The sequence below is a fragment of the Mugil cephalus genome, chromosome 15 (genome assembly GCF_022458985.1).
Source record: "Mugil cephalus isolate CIBA_MC_2020 chromosome 15, CIBA_Mcephalus_1.1, whole genome shotgun sequence".
Lineage (NCBI taxonomy): Eukaryota > Metazoa > Chordata > Actinopteri > Mugiliformes > Mugilidae > Mugil > Mugil cephalus.
Genome location: NC_061784.1, coordinates 22757623 through 22777538, shown reverse-complemented (window position 1 = coordinate 22777538; position 19916 = coordinate 22757623). Strand labels below are relative to the sequence as shown.

At 42.7% G+C, this 19916-nt stretch overlaps 1 protein-coding gene across 2 annotated transcripts in view; it reads left to right on the top strand.

Annotated features, from left to right (window-relative positions):
• Window positions 1–63: 63 nt before the first annotated feature.
• Window positions 64–19916, top strand: part of septin8a (septin 8a) — a 36215-nt gene continuing 16362 nt past the window's right edge. For both annotated transcript variants that reach the window (XM_047606321.1, XM_047606322.1), the window contains exons 1-4: window positions 64–295; window positions 9530–9644; window positions 9756–9951; window positions 13392–13578. In XM_047606321.1, coding sequence (XP_047462277.1) covers window positions 266–295; window positions 9530–9644; window positions 9756–9951; window positions 13392–13578 — 528 coding nt within the window. In that variant the 5' untranslated portion in view covers window positions 64–265. The remainder of the gene's footprint in view (window positions 296–9529; window positions 9645–9755; window positions 9952–13391; window positions 13579–19916) is intronic.

The window sequence follows — 19916 nt, the reverse complement described above, 5'->3', positions numbered from 1 at the left end:
TCGGCGGGCGGATCGATCCTTCGAAAGGCCCCGCCCACCGTCCATCACTAGTAGTTCGCAGCAGCGGCAGCGGAGGTAGAGGCGGCGGCAGCGGCAGCAGCGGCTCTTGTCTTCTCCGCCTCGAGTCTCCTCTCTCTCTCTCTCTCTCTCCTCCTTCCTTCCTGCCTCTGTCAGTAGTTCAGAAAAGGCTTCCACGGAGAGACGAGGGCTGCTCCCTTTCGCCTCAGCTCAGCGCACATCGACCCGATACCATACATTCCGCACCATGGCCGCCACGGACGTTGACGTGTTTTCGGTAAGAAAAGCCACCGCGGCGCCGCTCGCTTCTCTCTCAGGCTAATAATAATAATAATAATAATAATGATAATTATGATAATGCATCGGGAACACTTGGCTCTTATTAGTAAGTGTTGTGGCTTTAGTGTTTGTATGCATGTGTGTGTGTGTGTGTTGAGGGGGTTTGTGGCTAAGCCTCCCCCGCTTTTCCAAGCCCCGTCCTGAGATGGTGGAAGTGATTTCTGTGATGGTGACTCCGGTTTTGTCTCAGTTTAAAAGACAAATTAAGGACGCTGGCATGTTTTGACGTCGTGCTTTTGCTTGTGTTTCCTCTTGCGTTGCTGCACGTATGGGTGTGGGTGCATGTGAAGGCAACACATCCAAGCAACGATGTGCATTCCTCAAATCCCATGTCAAATAATTTTTTTTTTTTTTGCAATCTAACGTCAATTAGTTTCGCAATTAAGACGCCGAAACGCTGCCTTTTATTTAAAAGTAGCTGCCACAAACTCGCTGCCCGAGGCGCATTGATTCACGTTTTTTTTTTTTTTTTTTTATTGTGTCAAGCCGCAAAATGGTGATGAATTACTGGATAACTTTTATTTTAAAGTTGGCGTTTCAGGAGGAGCGTGCAAAATCAAGACGCATGCATGGCTCACTTTCTGCACTCACAACGTTATATTTACCCCGAAGGCTGTGTCACTTTTAGCAGCCAGATGCTAAACAAGCTGTGGCCACATTGCTCTACAAAGTCACCACGGTATGAAATGAGAAAGGAATGCGTCCTGGATTATTTTTCATAGTAAGGAGCCATGTTTGTCAACCAGGTGTGACCCTGGAGACACTACAGGCCAGACAACAACACAACGCAACACAAAGGGTAAATTAAATGTGGAGAGGCGGGGATGCACAGGAGCTTGATTGTAAGCCCGTATTAACTTTCTGGCACATGCCTTTGTAAGATCTTTGACACTAAGCAGCAGAGAATTGTGGGGATAAAGAGATTAAGAACACACTCCGGGCCACTCCTAACACTTAATGGTGCAACGCATGTCCACAAAGCAAAAGAGGGGGACACACTGCACACTGCTTGGCACTTCCTAAATTTGGGAAGGTCTCCAGAATTGGCGTCCAGGTTGCACAAGATATCGCGGACTCGCCGTTTTTTCTTAAGTGTCTCTTTTAGGAATTTAAGAGCATTGACTGATGAGGAAAAATGCTGAGAATGCAACAGCTGCCTGACTTGACTTCCTGTCTGACTTTGTGAACTAAGTGGGACCATATTGACCGAGCTGACGCGCCACACTCGGGCGTTTTGTGAAAAGGGAGCAGTGTTAATTATGTGCAGCCATGGACGGAGGTGTAGTTTCTGATTGTTTGTCCCCCGTCGATCCCGTTCAGCGTCGCTCTGGGATAACTTTCTAGGCCGGATCCACATGTGCAGGATCGATTGCGGCCCATTCCACCACCTTCCGTCTGTGTTTGCTCATTGATTGTGCGTTCATTCAAAGGGGTTATGTCATAATACGCCCTATAACATACTCAGCATACGGCGCTTGCTTGGTTACTGACCCTGAAAACGATCGTCTCCCGCGGGGGCCTGCGTGCATAAAATGAAATTAGCTCCGTGAAGCGTTGGAATGAGGGATTATGAATAAAATAACTCGTGCATATATTGTCTACTAAAATAAGCTTTACGTCCATTCAGCAGGGAACATGCCTTTCCCATGCTGCTTAAGGTCAGAGTGTAGATCAAGTTCACAGGCTGTTGTGTGTCATCGGTGTTGTTGATAGCTGTGTATAGAACATGCAGGCCGGAGCTGCCTTGAGGCCGGCTTGTCAGACCCGGTAACATGGATGAATGACGACAGCCGGGCTGCATGTGATGAGTCAATATCCCCCCGTATAGAACGGGACTCGCTTTCTCAAAGTATTGATGTTTGCAATATGTTGGTTATTATCGCTGTTGTGTCGGTTTGAACCCAGGAACGAGTGTTAGCGGTGACCCCCCCCCCCCGGTAGCACACGTTAAATCCATCATGTGCCTTTTGGTGGAAAAGGCTGCTCTTACAACTCGAAGCAAAAACGGACTCGCCGTGTGTAAACGGAGGGCATGCACGTGACGTCACAGTCAGCTGGAGTCTCCATGGTTACGGCCACTGAGGTGGCAAAGAGTGACAGCTGAGCGTGGAGATTAGCATGGGCTTTGATGGCGTCTAAATTGGAAAATTAATTTTTAAAAAAGGGGGAAGAGCTGTTGTGTGATTGACTGAAGTGATATCAATGGATATCCTCTATATCATTATTTCTTTTTCTTTTAAATATCAGTATGGAGAGGAAATATGTCATTTTTTAATTCCTATTATAATCCTGACTTCATGGCGGTAAGCAGAACAGGAAGAGGCAGAAAGGGAAAAACTACTACACCCCCTGCAAATCCCCATTAGTCCAGGTCAATGAAATAGTAATGTAGAAAAGAAAAATTGGTAAGAGTTTTATTTATCCTGGATCTAATGACGTGCAAATTTAACAAATTAAAAGTACCCGTTTGAGGACATTGGGCTTTCATCGGTTCCAGTTTTATATTTTGGTATTAAATGGTAACATACGCTGAAATAATCCATAATTTCTTTCAGAAAATACTTCCAGTTCAAAGATGATGCTTGTTTTTTTATACTTCTTAGGTCCTACTAATCCCTAAAGATCATAAAATTGTCTTAAAAACATATTAGGATTCATTCCAAACAAAAGCTTGGGTCTGAGGAGGTTAAATTTGTATCCAGAGCTCTTCCTCATCCTTTTCTTTCTTCACGTTGTCTTTTCTCACAGCATTCAGTGAGACAGCATCTAGGTCTTCAATAAAGTGTAAGCACGTCTAAAAGCAATAACATGCATCTAAGTGAGAGGAAACCAAACCCGATCCCGAAGCTCATACGATTACAAATCATTTCTAAGCTCTTCTTCATCCTCAGTTTTATAGATTCGTAAGAAGCTGTGCATTTTTTTTATTTTATTTTTTTTTTGGGGGGGGGGGGGGGGGACCCTATAAAGAGGAGTATGCTGCACATCTGTCTCGTAAAATGGTTCCTGTCTCCTCTACCGTCTGTCTTTCCTGTCGGCCACTGACGAGTGATGAGGCCGAGCGGCGATGTGGCTGCGCAGGCGGTTTGATGTGTGCGACGAGAGGGAGAAGGAAACGCGTTTCAGAGCGGCGGCAAACACAGGGAAAACTAGTTTTTATCTCTGGGCGCGTGGATTCTTGGCAGCCCGCGCGTCATCTAAATCTCAACCGTCAACATTTTTACAGCCACAACATCACTGCCGGCACAAGTAGCAGCAGGAGAACAGGTACGGCGTTACAAAAGAACAGGATGCATAGGTGGGGCAATATTGCAACAGCATCGTAACCCACGTAACATTCCTGGTCGCCTCATTTGAGCTGCGGGCCGATCTGCATATGCGGACGGTTCAAGGAAGGGAAACAAAGATGCCCTTTTAGGAATCTGCATGGCCGTCGTCCGACAGGAAGCAGCAGTCAGCAGCCGCCTCATTTGAATGTGTTTGTGGCTTTGTCATTGAGGTTATCGTGCGGCCCATATTTTGTCGAGAAGGAAGCCTTCAAACTGTCAAATAGATGTAGTTTCATGGGATGTTTTCATATTTTTACATATATACAATTTTATTTTAAAGCCTGGAGCTGACTCCCATACATGCGCGCACATCTTATGTGGGTATCGGTTTAAAATGCACCTTCTTCGGTCAAGTCAGGTTCTTCTGCAGAGTTTCACATAAAGGAAACGCGTTTATCGTTTATCCTCTAGAAAACATATGCATGTGCATCGGTCAGGCAAATCATTATGACCACCTTACTAATGTTGTGTTTAGGTCTTCCTTGTGGTGTCTTCTGGTTGTGGGTCTTCTGAGGGTGTGAATTTGGAGGCCAGGTCAACCCCTTGTGCTTCATGCTTCTTTTTTTGAGTGGTGTGTGTTGGTGTTAAATGTGTTTTTGTGTGTGTGTCAGGCTGCATCCTGTTGCTATTAAGATTTGCTATGGGTCAGGGGTGTCTGGTCTAGGTGGGTGCTACATGTCTAAATAACATCCACACCAATGACTTGAATGAATAACAAGTTATGTAAAGTGATTTAAGGCGGAAACATCTAAGTTGGAAGTATGGGACGCCAAAATTTAACACGAATGCACGATATGTGAGGCAAAGTAGTTCACCTCGTGTTGTCGTAAATATTTGAAGCCTTCTCCTTGTGTATTTCGCCACAGCTGTGTGTTCTGGGTCTGCAAGGTTTCCGCTGTCTGTCAGGTGGAGAAGGCTCAGCGATGCAGACACGAGCTGCAAACGCAAGTCAGACACAAGTCAAATGGGAATGGAGGTCAGACGGGCGAGAAGGGTTTGGGAAAAGAGAACTGATGGGAGGATTTCAGGTTCTTTGTGGACTGACGGGTGGATGAAAACGCAGATCTCAGTTTTGGTAGTTCTGTAGAAGGATGCAAGAGGCCAACGTTTTGGTGCCCACGTTCACACCGGGTGTTAAAATGTGTCTCTAGCCAGCTCCACAGACCTGATCTCAGTCCTGATCAGATCTTTCGCTATTTAATGAGGACGGTAAATAAAGACACAAGCAAGCATCACCATAACCACAATGCTGACAAGTTATTTGAATACAAGTTCAAATGCAGTTCATGTAAAATACATTTGTTAATTCTTCATTATATGTATTATTTGAGTATATGACAACTGCAAATTACATTTAGTCAAGTCTTAAATCCTTACGTCCATTTGTTACCTCTTCATTTTCAGTGTGACCCCCTCTGGCCTCAGCCTGTGATGTTTCTTTTCCTCATTAGTGGAGCCCATCCCAGGGACGTCCTAAGTTGATAGTTGAATGACAATAAATTTCCGTATTTTGAAAGTAACTCTGGTACATCATTGTGTACATTGCAGGTAAACCATGAGCAGCATGGTATATATTTTTTTAACGCTTTCGGTTTGTTGAAGACCTGAAGAATGGACCAGTCAAACCCCCGCTCATTCAAAAGGCTGTTGATATTAGAATAAATCACTGTGTCCCGCAAAGAGCCCGATATCTGCAGCCAAATCTCCTCTTTTCCTTGGATGCAGAGCAGCTCGTGGATTACCAGTTGCCACGATTGTTGAAAAAGTGTGAGATATCACTATACAAGCTCTATATAAACGCAGTCGCACATGCACTCCCCGATCGGTGTGATTTCCCAAACATGACGTGGGACTAATTCACCTATGCGATTCCAGTAACGATCGATAACAACGCATTTGATTTGTTTGATTAGAAAAGAAAAATGAAAAAAAACTCTCGGTCTTTATGGGAGTTGACCAAAACTTGTTTTTGAGCTGAAGCTTCTACAATGATACAGTCTCGCAATCCGTCATGGTGCAACTAGGTCACTGTGAGGTGTGGTGAAGATGGAAAGATCTGAAAAATCAAAACATTCTTTGTAAGTTGCGGTGCTAACACGGAGCCATACAAACCTGTTTTACTGCTAGCGTGGGATTATTCTACAATATTTACTCATCGTCACAGTAAAATAAGTCCATCCTTAGTCAATCTACTGCATTAATTCCTCTCTCAACCTCAATCCTTGACATATTAGGAATACAGGGGTCATTTTGCACAAATTAAAGGTGACGGTGTAAGCTAAAACCGAAGCATGCTACCTGGAATTCATTTATTTTATCCTCTGTTATACTACGTTATGTCTTCTGTGCTGAAGCTCCACTGCAGCTCAGCTAGCTACTGGCACACAGCTCTGTGAACTGGCCGGTTATTGTTCGCGGCTCATTTCACTCGGAGCCACCTGGGGCTCCTCTGCGCGGTCGTTTCCTGTTGGCCTGCCGTAGATACGGTGGCCTGGGAACGCTGCTGTCTCCTCACCCTGGGACAGTTAACCAGAAGCTTCTCATTCCTGTCATACTTTATAGACGCTGCAGCCCTCCAGAACTTAGCTCGGGAGGGCGGGAGGGTCGGGCGTGCGTGCAGATGCCTCATAGTTTAACTAACTGTTGATTGTACTTCCTGTATTTGCTGACGGGTGTTGTTAAGCCCATGTCATTTATTAGGAAATAATAAAGGTGAGCTTATTTTTAGCGTTGTTGTGCAACGGTGATGTGACACAGTTGGGTTTCGTCCTTCATTTCATAAGATAAGGAAATGAATAGTGAATTACGTAATTCTGTAACCAGACATGGAGATGTTAAGTTTCATATACCTTATTATTTCAAATCACTGCCAATAAAACCTTTTTGTACATTGTGTTGTTGTGACAAGTGAAGGCCTCTGGGTAGGGCTGGGGCCCTTTTTTCGTGCACATTTTTACTGGTTGAGAGAGGAATTAATGCAGTAGATTGACTAAGGATGGACTATTTTTACTGTGATGATGAGTAAATATTGTAGAATAATCCCACACTAGTAGTAAAACAGGTTTGCATGGCCCCGTGTTAGCACAGATTTGGAAATCTGTGGACATTTACAGCTCAGAGATAAATAAATAAATAATAAATGTTATCAAGATGAAATGAAGAAACAAGGATGATTACATATTTAAACATATTTAAACTGCAGTGACTGTAATGTCAGTAGCAGCGTGACCGGCTACCGTAATAACTGTAGTAGACACGCTGTGTAACCAAATACACAGGTATGCTGGTATATTAAAAATCCACTTCTTCCCTAATTCCACTTCTCATCCAGAATCCAATTTTTACAGCTGAGTATCCAGTTCAGTTGTGATCATTTTAATGCATTTTAAACTGCTGGTACTTCCACTGGCCCCAGACTGGAAGAAAAGGCCTGTGAGTCCACGTCTGTAGCTCCGTCCAGCAGATAACCCCCGTCGGTCAGCTCGTCCTTTAGCCGCCGACATGTGTCACACATTGGGACGCACAAGATTATGCGCCACTGACGGCTCCATCTGGTTTCAGCGTAGGAGGTCAACCCAGAATTATCTCGTGAGTCAGAACCCTTGTTATTGTTCTGAATATGAAAGTGTCACCGTTGGTGGTTTGGAGCCACAGAGGGTCAGAAAAACTTCTTATGACTCATTATAACTTTTAGACTTGCAGAGTAAGTTCAAAACTGTGTTTTCTTGTCTGGTTTTCACATGTACACATGTGCAAAAAAAACATGTGGTGAGGATGGAAAAGGAGCCTTTTAATTCGTTCTTTTCTCTGCATAAATAAAGCCGAACATGATTCGCTTTCAGCTTATTTTTAAACACTTTGGAGGAATCCGGAGAGTCATTACAACGGTTTCCTTCCAGGCACGATACCGGAGTCCGCCCTCAGAGTAATCTGGATATCTCAGTACGTCTACGAGCTTCATTCACCACAGGGACGCGTTAATGTTGTCTAACAAGCTCTGCATTTTTTTTTTACAGCGAATAATAAATAAACAACTAACGGCTGCTGTCTCTTCCTCTTTCTCACTCGTCTAAACCTCATTTATCTCACGTCAAAACTAAACACAACGACAATAAAGAGTGGATTCAGACTCTTTCTTTAGATTATTCTTTTATGTGACCTGTGTTCATAGACTCTAATAAACTCACGCCATCGTTGCTTCTCTCAGCTCATGTCAGATTTCTCATCCTTTGCCGTGCGGTTGTAACTCAGGGCCTAAGTTGCGTTCAGGCCGTCGCCGTCGCCGCCGCGTGCGGTGACATCACCTCTGAAATATGCCGCCCTCCGTGTCTGAGCCAGATGAGATCGGGTGCCCCCCCCCCATTCATCTGGTCCCCCCCCCCCTTCCTTTTACAGCTGCAGCCCTCTCCCTCAGTGGAGACAGGTTGAACGTAGACGAGATCAAAGGTGAAAACGCTTACAAGCCGATAGTTTATTCTGCAGCGCTTTTGGTTCGTTTTATTGGAAATCTTTTATGCTTCTCGTTCCAGGAGGATGTCACCTCATAGAGCCTTTGGAGTAATTTATGCTTGATTAGATTTTTTATTTGTCTCAAACAAGAACAACCACCGAGACAAACAGTAATAGAGAAAAAAAAGTCATGATTGTAAACACACTGACAAAAGTATTTAATTAGGTGTCGGGTTCTTTATAACTGACCCAAGAGTCGGCTTTAAATCGTTTTAATTTAATGCACATTTTTATGTCCTCGTCTAGTTTATTCCACAGTTTTACACCACAAACACAGATGCACATACTCCTCATAGTTTAAAGTTAGGATTCTCGTTCCCTCTCTGACCATGAACATCGTTTGGATGTTGCTTGGTACCAACTTATAACAAGATCTGACCCGTTTTGAAGTGAACCAGGTCCCAGAACTTTAAAACACTGTGTTTTAAGAACAAAGGATTCGCATGAGCAAGGTATCCAGCACGATGAACCATCCTTAAGACTTGTTTTAATAAAGTGCTTTATATGTATTTCCACAAACTTTCAAATTTGTGATTTGTGACCTTAGTGGACAAAAATGTCCCATTGACTTCCATTATAAGTAGTTTTTAGTCGCTCAGCCATGACACAATGAAATCATTCATTCTGCAACATTAGGGTTTATGAGAAAAACGGTCAAATTTGCCCTTTTTAGTTTTCAACGTTAAAATCAGTCGTTTCTCCATTATAGGACCTACGCATGAAGTGTTCATTTCAGTTGTTTTTGTGCTTGTGTTATTGAGCTTAGTGCCTATTTTAAGGTGTGTGTGTATTCAAAGCGACGCATATATATATATGCACTCTTTTTTTTTTTCTTTTCAAGAAAATAGAAACATGGGCCCCTTCTCTTTCTGCACTTCACTGTGAAAGAAACCCAGCAGTTAGTGAGTTCATGCACCTGGACGGAGTCCTGTACGAGATGCTTTTATATGTATTTCCCTAAACGTCAGCAACAATAGGACAGATGTGGATCGATAAGGGCAGAGTAGAAATTTAGAAGGGATTTCTGATCTAAAACATGATGATTTTCGGTCTTAATTGGGTTTAATTTTTGCAGCTTTTGTCTGAGTTCCTCGTGATTGTGTAGGATTAGTCCTGAAGTCCATCCTCACTGCGGGACCCGACTACGTAGCTCATATAATGTAGCTGATGGGTTTTACATGTGAGCAGTGAACAGCGGCGCGTCTTTGATGTCCGCCTGCAGAGGAATGCGTTTTAGTATTTGTGCCACGCAGCCATTCATACCTCTCGGCTAATGTCTTTACCATGTGTTTTCCTCACATGCACCAGACTTTCAATGTTTTGTTTCTCCTCAGGACGGAGAGAAGCGTAACCTCAGTTTGGGCGGCCATGTTGGATTTGACAGCCTCCCCGACCAACTGGTCAGTAAATCGGTCACGCAGGGATTTTGCTTCAACATTTTGTGTGTAGGTGAGTAAAAAACCGCGAACCCGTGAAAGCTGAAAGCTGACGAATTACTCCCAGGTGGCTGTGAGTTAATGCTTTCACTTATCCTTTTCTGCCTCTCTCGGCCGTTCACAGGCGAGACGGGGATCGGAAAATCGACGTTAATGAACACACTCTTCAACACCATGTTCGAGAACGAGGAGGCGAGCCATTACCAGAACGGCGTGTATCTGAGGCCGCGAACGTACGACCTGCAGGAGAGCAACGTCCACCTCAAGCTGACCATCGTCGACACCGTCGGCTTCGGCGATCAGATCAACAAAGAGGACAGGTGTGGATCTAGGACACAAGTTTAGACAGTAAAGTCAAACACAGAATAAATCTCAAACACCATAACATCTAAAAGAACAAGTAGTGTGGACCAAAACCCATCCAGTTTTTACCAAATGTGTTCTTTAACCCTCAGGCAACAGTCTTAGGACACTTTTGTCCATTTGTCCATTTCCATTTCCTCTTCATTTGGCTGTTCTGACTTTCATGACCTTTTCTAATAGGTCATGAAACCTCCCACTTCTAAGCTTAGCGGACAAAAACGTCCATGTCCAAAAACTACTATAAAAACAACACTGATTAATATTTTTTCAGATTTTTTTCTGCATGAATCTCTTAAACCACTTCATCACTTTACAAAACCACCAAAAAAATATATAATTTTGAGGTTTTTAACCCTTTAAATGTCTGTTTGCTTACTTAAAGTCACTGTTGTTATTACGAAATTAGCTAATTAGCTAGTTTCCATAGAACTAATGTTGGGTCACTGGGGCATTTTATTTTCAGATCAGTCTTGGGTTTGATCAAGATTATCTAAGCTATGGCCGTGATTGGATTATTAGTTTTTGTGTAGCACCAGATTTGATATTTACTCCCCTCTTGTAAGTTTAGCGGATAAAAACGTCCATGTCCAAAAACTGATAGGAAAACTTTTATTTTTTCTGCAGAAATCTCTTAAACCACTTCAGCACTTTATAAAACCACCAAAAAAATCAATCATTTTGAGTGATTACTTGAAGTTACGGTTGTTTTTTACAGAAAAAAGAAGCTACTTCCCATAAAACTAATGTTGAGTAACTGGGGCAATTTTTTTCAAATCAGTCTGGAGTATCATAATCAAGATTATGTGAAATATTGACTTGATTGCATTATCAGTTTTGTAGCATCACATTTAAAATTTATTACCCACAAAAATGTCCCATTGACTTCCATTACAACCAAGTATTTTTAATCTCTCTGTCGTGACACAATAAAATCATTCATTCTGCAACTGTGGAGAAAATAGAGATAAAATATTGCGTCCATCCGAATCCAAACATGATGCCAAAAGCGAAGGAGTTTCAGATAAAGTTTCCACATCTATTTCAGGGTCTTAGTGGTCCAGTTCAGTTCACTGTGTGGAAATCCCCTTCGGATGATAACATTTGCATATATGGTGGCTCAGAGTGATGCAAAGAAAAGGCCAAAAGTTGTTCCAAAAAACTTTAAGTGTAAGATAAAAGTTTGGAATTTGATAAGAGAGTTTTGTATTTATCTTTGAACATGCAACAACGTCTGGCTTCTTAACTCCGGAGACATGTCTAGAAGCTCTAATCATCCAAACATCTCACTGTGTGTAACACAAACTACACCGTGGCAGTTTTTGATATATTCTCGTAAAAAGCTCCATTTATCTGGGGGCTTTGAGCACAGATTTGAAACACACACACACATGCTTCATTGTGTTTTCCATTTGGCTCGCGACCAACGTAAGGACAGATTTTTCCTGTCAATTTTCTCCAAAGCTCCTGCTTTATGTTTGGGGAAACGACACAGGCCATTGTTATGTCCAAATGTTGCCTGGAGATACAAATAAGAGACATAAACCGATATCGTTTCAGACACATTTTTCTGATTTTCTGTAGGATGGAAATAGGACGAGCTGTGTGGGGGGGGGGGGGGGGGGGGGGGGGATAAAGAGGAAATTGTTGATTTGTTTTCTGCAAACATTCGGCTGTGGAATGAAGTGTACTTTTTCTGCGGTGCAGCCAGTGAGCAGCACTCTCACGCCCTTTGATAGCAGCTTTCTCTCTGGGCCGTATAAACCAACATGCTGGAGGACTGACCCCGTGAGGGACGGCGAAAACGCACAGTGAGAGAGCTCCGTAAGGTCAGAGTGTGTGCATTCCACGGGGAAGATTGAAGATAGAAGTGAAGGGAGAGGACAGATGACTGTAAACAGGGCGCTCTCCGAGGAAATCGAGTAAATCTTTGACTTATGTCTCGCTCTGAGCTGTAAAATGTCAACAATGTGGGACGCGCTGTTCGCAGGAAAAAGTAGCGCAATTTGTAATTGAGCTCACTTGGGGGAGGGGGGATTTGCACGATTGAATTGAAGTAATTAGAGGATAATTGTAGAAGTGTTTTCATTCTTTAGAAGAAACTAGAAGGAATAAGCCGTGCACATATGTACGAAATCAAATGGTGACAATGGAAAGGTCCCGAAAATGAAGAATCAGAACGAGAAGATCAAAAAAAAAAAAAGTTCTGTGTCGGTTGTTTGTTGTGTTTTTAAGATGAGCAGACGTCCCCGATTTCTGGGGACAGTCCCTGTTTTGAACGACCTGTCCCCCAAGAAATTTGAGCTTTTTGTGAATGAGAAGGAAAAAAAATGTTGCACACAGACTACAGTTATTACGGTAGTAGCCTGTCGGGCTGCTAGTGACATCACAGACTTAGCAGTTTAAATGTGTTTAAATATGTCAGAACAAATCAAATTGTTCCTGTTTCTTCATTTCATCTTGATAACGTTTAATTTGTTTATTTATTTTATCTCTGAGCTGTAAATGTCCACAGATTTTCACAACGCGTAACACGTTGCACAGTAAAATAGTCCGTCCTTAGTCAATCCACTGCATTAATTCCTCTCTCACAGTAGAAAATGTCGTGATTACGCGTGAAAAAAAATCTATACATGTTTGTTCGTACCACTCAGCCCTGTTGCAGCTGTTTTTACACATGTTTATCTTGTGGATTTCGCTGGAAGAAATGAGAGAGTAGAGATGAAATCAGTCTTCGGTGGCTCTGCAGTTTCCCAAACAAATGTTCTCTCGGGTGCTTTCAGATTCTCCCACTCTTACTTACACCGACCTAAATTATCGTAAATTGCAGCGACGTGAAGTCTGAAAATGCCATGTGGTCAAACTATGACTGTGGTACTTTTTATGACTAATAAACCACAGCGCGTTCGCTTGAAGGAGCATTTCAAGCAGCTATGATGCACTGCGTCGGGTATGCGACTGGCTTCCAGTTGTCTTGTTCCCCGTCTCCCCCCAAATGAAATAAGTTAAAGCTGTGGTGGCAAATAAACAAGACTGGTGTGAATGTGTTGAAGACAAACTTGTGGGACCAAACTCTGAACAGATAATTAAAAAAAAAAAAAAAAGGACATTACATCAAGTTACCGGAGAGGAATGTGCGTGTTTGGAGATGTTTTCAACCAGACTGCCATAAGCTGAACACAAATTTCGTGCAGCACTAAGCTGCACAACTCTAAGCTGAGATCTTGGCACTGAATCACATCGCACTGTTACTGAAAACATAACTGTCTCCATTTACTTCCCCAGCGACAAGTCCGTGTTTCCTTCTTGATTCATCACCAGTGCACGAAAAGACAGATATTTCTGCTTTGACCCACAGGCATAAATAAATCCTGACGTTTTTTTTTTTCTCTCTCCACAGCTACAAGCCCATTGTCGACTACATCGACACCCAGTTTGAAAACTATCTCCAGGAAGAGCTGAAGATCAAACGCTCTCTGTTTAACTATCACGACACCAGGATCCACATCTGCCTTTATTTCATCGCCCCGACGGGACACTCCCTCAAGTCTCTGGACCTCGTCACTATGAAAAAACTGGACAGCAAGGTATTTAAAAGTGACGCACAAACATAAATCCATATATATATATATATATATATGTATGTGACCTTCCCCCACACAATCTCTTGGTCCCATTGTTTGCATAACATCAGTGTTACTGAAACCTGAGCTCCTTTTAACCGGTGTGAATTTCAGTGAAACGTGGAGATTCTTCATGTCTCTCTCAGGGTGTGGATGCTCAGAATAAAGCCAAGTTTCCATTTCATTGTGTTGAAGATGGCATTGTTAGGAGTCTCTTTCCCAAAGGAGGTTTGGTTCGGTTTGCTAAGGGGGTGATGCTCACAGCGTTTTACTGGTTATATTATACCTGATGAAGATCTGCCAGGTCAGTGGACAGAGAAGTAACCGTGATCTGATCATAAATGTCGTCTGATCATGATCAGCTTTTAAATTTGAGATCTTAAAATGTGCTGCACATTTTCAGCAGTCGCTAACAAGGAGGTAATGACAACTTTCAAACCAACACAAATAAATATAATTGCTATTCATCATCAATACTTTTTCACTTTCTACGTTTCAGAATAAACATGTTTGTCTTATGTAACCTGGACATTAAAACCAAAAGTGCACATTTACTGTAGTAAATAATAATAGTAATAGTAATAATAGTAATAGTTTCGCATTTCAAATAAAATAAAAGTATCTGACGTAGGAACATCAGAAACATCACTATGTTGGTTGAGCTTTACTCCGCCCACACACACACTCAGATACTCCAAATATGGGCATGGGGGTCGTGTGGGGGCGGAGCTAAGGCTGCCTGAACGTTGTGACTCTCCGCTACCATGTCCGCTACTGCAGTGTTAGCTGAGGCTACCGAGCTAGGCTAATGGCTTCTGCTAGCAAAGCCTAAAGCCTAAAATATAATAACTCGGTGACGCCTGATAGTCCAGTTCTTCATCTTATGTAGAATCACTGCAGCCTGATAACCGTCGCTCTGGCCTCTTTCATAAAACGCTAAAATCGGGAACATTTTCGAGGACGGCTTTAGCTTCAAGGTTCTGTCCTGGGATGTAAAAGTCGTGTGTTTGTCCTGGTGGTGTCTGCACAAAGGTTTGGTGTTGGCGGTAAAATAAAACATCATCTTTCTGTCCAGGCAGTTAAATGTCTCGTTAAATGTCTTCTTCTCTGCTTTTTGGGCCACTCAGGCACCGGTTGAATAGGCCTGGTTTAGGTGATTTTTTTTTTTTTTGCTCTGAATCTTCTTAGGACAATCCAGTTATATGCAAAGGTATTTTTATTTCCCCTCCGTATCGGGTGAGACGTTCACATTTTCCAGTTTCTCATCCGTGACGTGTCGCTCTGTCTCGAAACACGTCGTCTAAATCCAGTTACAGTTTGATATATTTGTGGTTGTTTACAGGTCACAGCGCGCAGCTGCGACCAGTCAATACTCACATTCAGAAACAAATTGATTTGTGTTTCTTTTTTTTTTTTTTCCTCTTTCATTGCTCTGGTGGGAATATCACTGCTCGGGTTATTATTGGTCGGTGGCTCCAGTGCTCGGTGCAGATGCTGTTACTGGCGTCGCCTCAGTAATACAACTAGTGGAAAGAATCTCATCACAACAGCACTTGGAGCGTGAAATAAGGGAGGAGGGGCAGCAGAGTGACTTTTAATGGAGTAGAACTGAGTTAGAACGGACAAGTGAATATTAAAATCTTATTTGGAGCCGACTAAGACTTGTATCATTGATATCTGTAGCTAATTGTGATATTGGCTCAATTTTCTTTCTTTCTTTCTTGGAGATTTTCTGTTCAGTAGATTGTTTTAGACTTTTTGTTGGTATGTCACCTTCTTTCTAATACATAGAAACCTGTGGTTTGGCTTATGATCCTCAACAATAGATTCATGCTAACAAATATCAGAGTGACCTCCCCCCTTTTTTTGGTTTTGATACAAATTAAAAGTGTCCCAACCTCGAGGGGTTTTGTCTGCTGACCCCACCGTATTTCCGTGCATGCGGCTACCGATACCAGCTCCAGGCCTGTTCATTTCCGCTGATGCATTGATAATAAATCCAGAACAAAGCAGATGGTCAGCTTGTGACCAAAACCTGCTGGCTTACTCCTGCCAACTACAAACGCATGGCTGCGCAATATCTGCCAAATGTCCCCTGATACGACTCAAAACAATGACTTGGTGGCTCTGCCAAGCGTCGCCCTTAAGGGACAGTTGATAGTTTTGTTAGGAAAAATATTAACTTTGAGTGCACAATGGCTCCTGCAACTTTCCAAAACAACATGCAATGTTTTTTTTGTTTTTTTAAATACCTTTTAATCCAGCAGGAGCAGGGATGGGCATCAGGAACCGGTTAGAAACGAGTTTAGAAACGGGATAATTTACACGAAACGAATGCCTACTTTATCTAAACGTCAAAAACCCATCGTGACGTCACCCGTTGGATTCTGAACCTCGTAAATGAAGCCAGAAGTGGGCAGAGTCTGTGGTCGCCATGTTGGATGAGCTTTACTCCGCCCACACTCGGATACTCCAAATATGGTCGCCTGTCACTCAAAGCAAAAACTTCCTTAATTATGCAGAATTTTATACCTTAATAAAAAATAAACTAATGAGTTTACCCCCGTACAGTTGTCATGAATAGTGAAATAAACCACTGAGACCAAAATAGTTTTTTGCACCAGGCTGTAAACATGTTTAATAATGCTGTAAAGTTGGGCTTTTTAACATGGGGGTCTATGGGGATTTGCTCCCTTTGGAGCCTCAAGTGGCCACTTTATGAACTGCAGTTTTTTACACTTAAACTGACACTGACACTTACACTTACACTGCGTGAGCTTCATCGCTCAGACCTGGAGGTTGTCGCTTAGTTAAGACTTTACTTTATTGAAATTTCAGAAATTTCGCTTTTATTTTGCGGAAAAAAAAATGTAATGGAAACGCAGCTAGTGGCTTAAAGCATTTGGCCTAACACACAGAGGTTGCTGCTTATTTCTAGACCAAAAAATTCACAGTAGGAAGTGATGAGGGAATCGATAATGGCATCACTATCAATAAAATGCTATCAATGCCCACCATCCCCCTCCAGGGCAGGAGTGCCTCTGTTACCGTTAATGATTCCTGTAAGTGAGCCAGAATTCTGCACCGGACCTGAGATGAAACCTGCACAAACTTTACAGAACTGAAAACGATCCAAATTCAGGGACTTGTCTCGCTGTGAGACGATGGCGCTGACCACTGAGCCTCTGCACCGTCTCCACCAGCCAACACCACCATCAAAACCTGGCACACTCCGTCTGCCAGCTGTCTCCCGACGCCGTCCAACCCGGTGCTGTGTTCAAAGTCAAAATCTCTCTGCCTCCCCCATCTCTACTTTGAACCAAGACGTAGTAACTTACCTGAGCTAAATATACGGCCTTTGTCTTTGTTTGTGAGCCGCACATCCTCCCTTAACACGAGTGAAATCTTTCCGAGGCCTTTTCTTGACAAAGTGACATTTTTGTGAGGAGCTTCTTTCAGTTTCTTCAGAAGGTGTAAAATAAAACCAGCGCTGTTCTGTTGTCAGCCACTTCTACTCACGCTGATTTACAGCGTCGTGAGTGCACTTTTTGTAGAGCGGACTCGGTTTTAGTCCGGGTGCGTGGTCACGGAGAGCACCGCCGTGACCTCAGTGGCTCCGGCCCAGCAATCTTTCCACAATGTGCAATGTGACCGATGTTTTATCTGAAAGCAAGCCAGCGTCGGGGGACCACAGCGGGGATGTGACATTGTTTTTGTTTTACAGGGCAGATGGGCTCTTTCCTGATAGTCTTGCAGGCGACAGTTGTAGCAGCCCCCTTAACCAAACAGTAATCAGTCTCCCTTATTTCTTATTTCTGGGACGTGGATATTTTCAGGTTTCATCACACAGAGACGAGAGGCCGAATGAAGCGAATTAGACCTTTGGCTTTAGTTCATTTCTTTCTGCACATTCTAGCAACCAAAGATAAATGAACGGATCTGTCCCTTCTGTCAGACAGTCCTGTCACTGCACCACAAACAGTCTGTATATTTAGCTGTCAAATGTTTGGCAAACAGACAATGGTGTTTTTCTTGTAAATGGGGAAACCAATCACTCCTCCCTGAGGACGATGGTTGAAAGGCTTCACCAGAATGATTGACGGCTTTTTGTTTTTGGGTGGACGAAGGCAGGAAGAGAGATAAGAAGTCTTTAAAAAGGTGTCCTTTGTTTTAACGTTAAGTTTTATTTTAGAATGGGGGGGAAGTCATTACCACCCACTTATCTGATATTAGGATTGGAGACCTTTAACATTTATAGTAATTGTGTGCTCTGAAGGAAAGAGAGACTTGACACAAAGATTCAGTGACGGTTGTCGGTAACAGGTTTACGGATATTTGTAGTTTAACATGGTCAACAAGTCTGTATATGTTCAGAATCACTGCATTTAAAAACCAAACTTCTGTTTGTTTTAAGATAGATATTATAGAAGCTAACCCAAACGCTTTCAGCCACTGAGGTATGAATTCTGAATGAAGTGACGTGCTGATCATCCCCATGAATAAAAACTTAGTCGGGAACTCATTTACATTTATGAATCTGTCCGTTTTATTCTTTCTTATTCTGTCTGAAACTCTTGTGTGTGTCAAGAGTCTTTCAGTGTGTTAAGACCTGAGTTCCCCTTGTTTCCGTTCCCCCTAGAAATATGCAAAACCTCAATATCGCAATAAAAAGCTGGAAATGGAATGAAATGGCTACATTTCTTAAAAATAATATATCTAAATCTAAAACACTTTTACGCTCTCGTGAGGTTGTTTTTCAAACATATTGATATAAAAGTTTATTGCAAAAGTGCAATTGAAACACTTTTCCCAGGGCGTCATGTGACCATTTGAAGTCCATCTTCCTCAAAGTGACGACAGTTTAAGAGAATTATGGGATATTGTGATATTGGATATCGATATGTCACCCGTTGGATTCTGAACCTCGAAAATGAAGCCCAAAGTGGGTGGAGCCTGTGATCGCCATGTTGGATGAGCTTTACTCCTCCCCCACTCGGACACTCCTAATAGGGATATGGGGGGTTGTGTCAGACGTTGAGACCCTCCCACCGAACTCTCCGCTACTTGTTAGCTCAGAAAAAAAAACAAACCCGTACAGTTGTCATGAATAGTGAAATAAACTATTGAGACCAAAATATTTTTTTGTACCAGGCTGTAAACATGTTTAATAATGCTGTAAAGTTGGGCTTTTTAACGTGGGGGTCTATGGGGATTTGCTCCCTTTGGAGCCTCAAGTGGCCACTTGATGAACTGCAGTTTTTTGCACTTCCGCGTGCGCTTCATTGTGCATTCGCAAAATGCCTTTCAGTGGAAACACGCACAAAGTGTACTTTATCAAAATTTTAGAAATCTTGCTTTTATTTTGCGAAAAACTGTGATGAAAACACAGCTAGTGGCTTAAAGCGTTTGACTTAAATTTAAAAACCATTTCCCACACCCGACCTGCTAAGGATATGCTTCTATTTTTAAAAATATCGGCCAAACAAATCTGATTCCTCGAAAACTTCCTCTCTACAATCCCCAAAGCTTCTTACTGTCGGAACTTTATTTCTAAAGATGAAGCCACGCAATTATAATCATGTTCTTTAATAGCGTTCCTATTTATACGCATTTATTTGCCCTGTGTATGATTGAAGTGCCACAAATATTTCCAGTGATTATCTTAGATGCTCTTATGTGGTTACAGCTGGTGTTCCTAGTTTGCTGTCAGAACTATTTGGGACTGCTCTTCTGGTCAGCTGGGAAATCAAAGCTGTGGGAAGTGGATGATTCTCACTGTCCCCTCCTTCGTCCTTCCTCCTTCCTCCAACCATTTCACCCCCGTCTGCTTTGATGCCCGTACATGGCTGCTCGGTGGCGATTGGTGAATTTGTTAAAGGGTTAAAACTCGATACTGGCCGCCCCGCTGCAAATTAATGATCCAGTAAAGTATAATGAGGTTATAATTTGTCTCCTAACAAGCCCTGGCTTTTTTGCTCTGAGGCACACTGATGAGGGAATCCGTGGGAGTCCTCCCCATCTTCCTGGTGCGTGATTCGGTGAATGCAGACGATGTGAGCGTTTATACGTGTGTGCATCTGCTGCTGATTGTAGCCGCAGCCTAGTTTGTTTTCATAATCACTGTTTATTTTATGTATCTGTCGGGGTTGTAGCTGTGCAGCTTTGTTGCATATGGTCTTGTGTGTGTCATGTAGCTTTTCATACAATGAAAGCAGGTTAAGGAGTGGAGTAAACACTCGGATGATTCTCTGCAACTTCTCCCATTGTGTTAACTCCTGCCTCCTCCTGTTCTGTCGCTGATG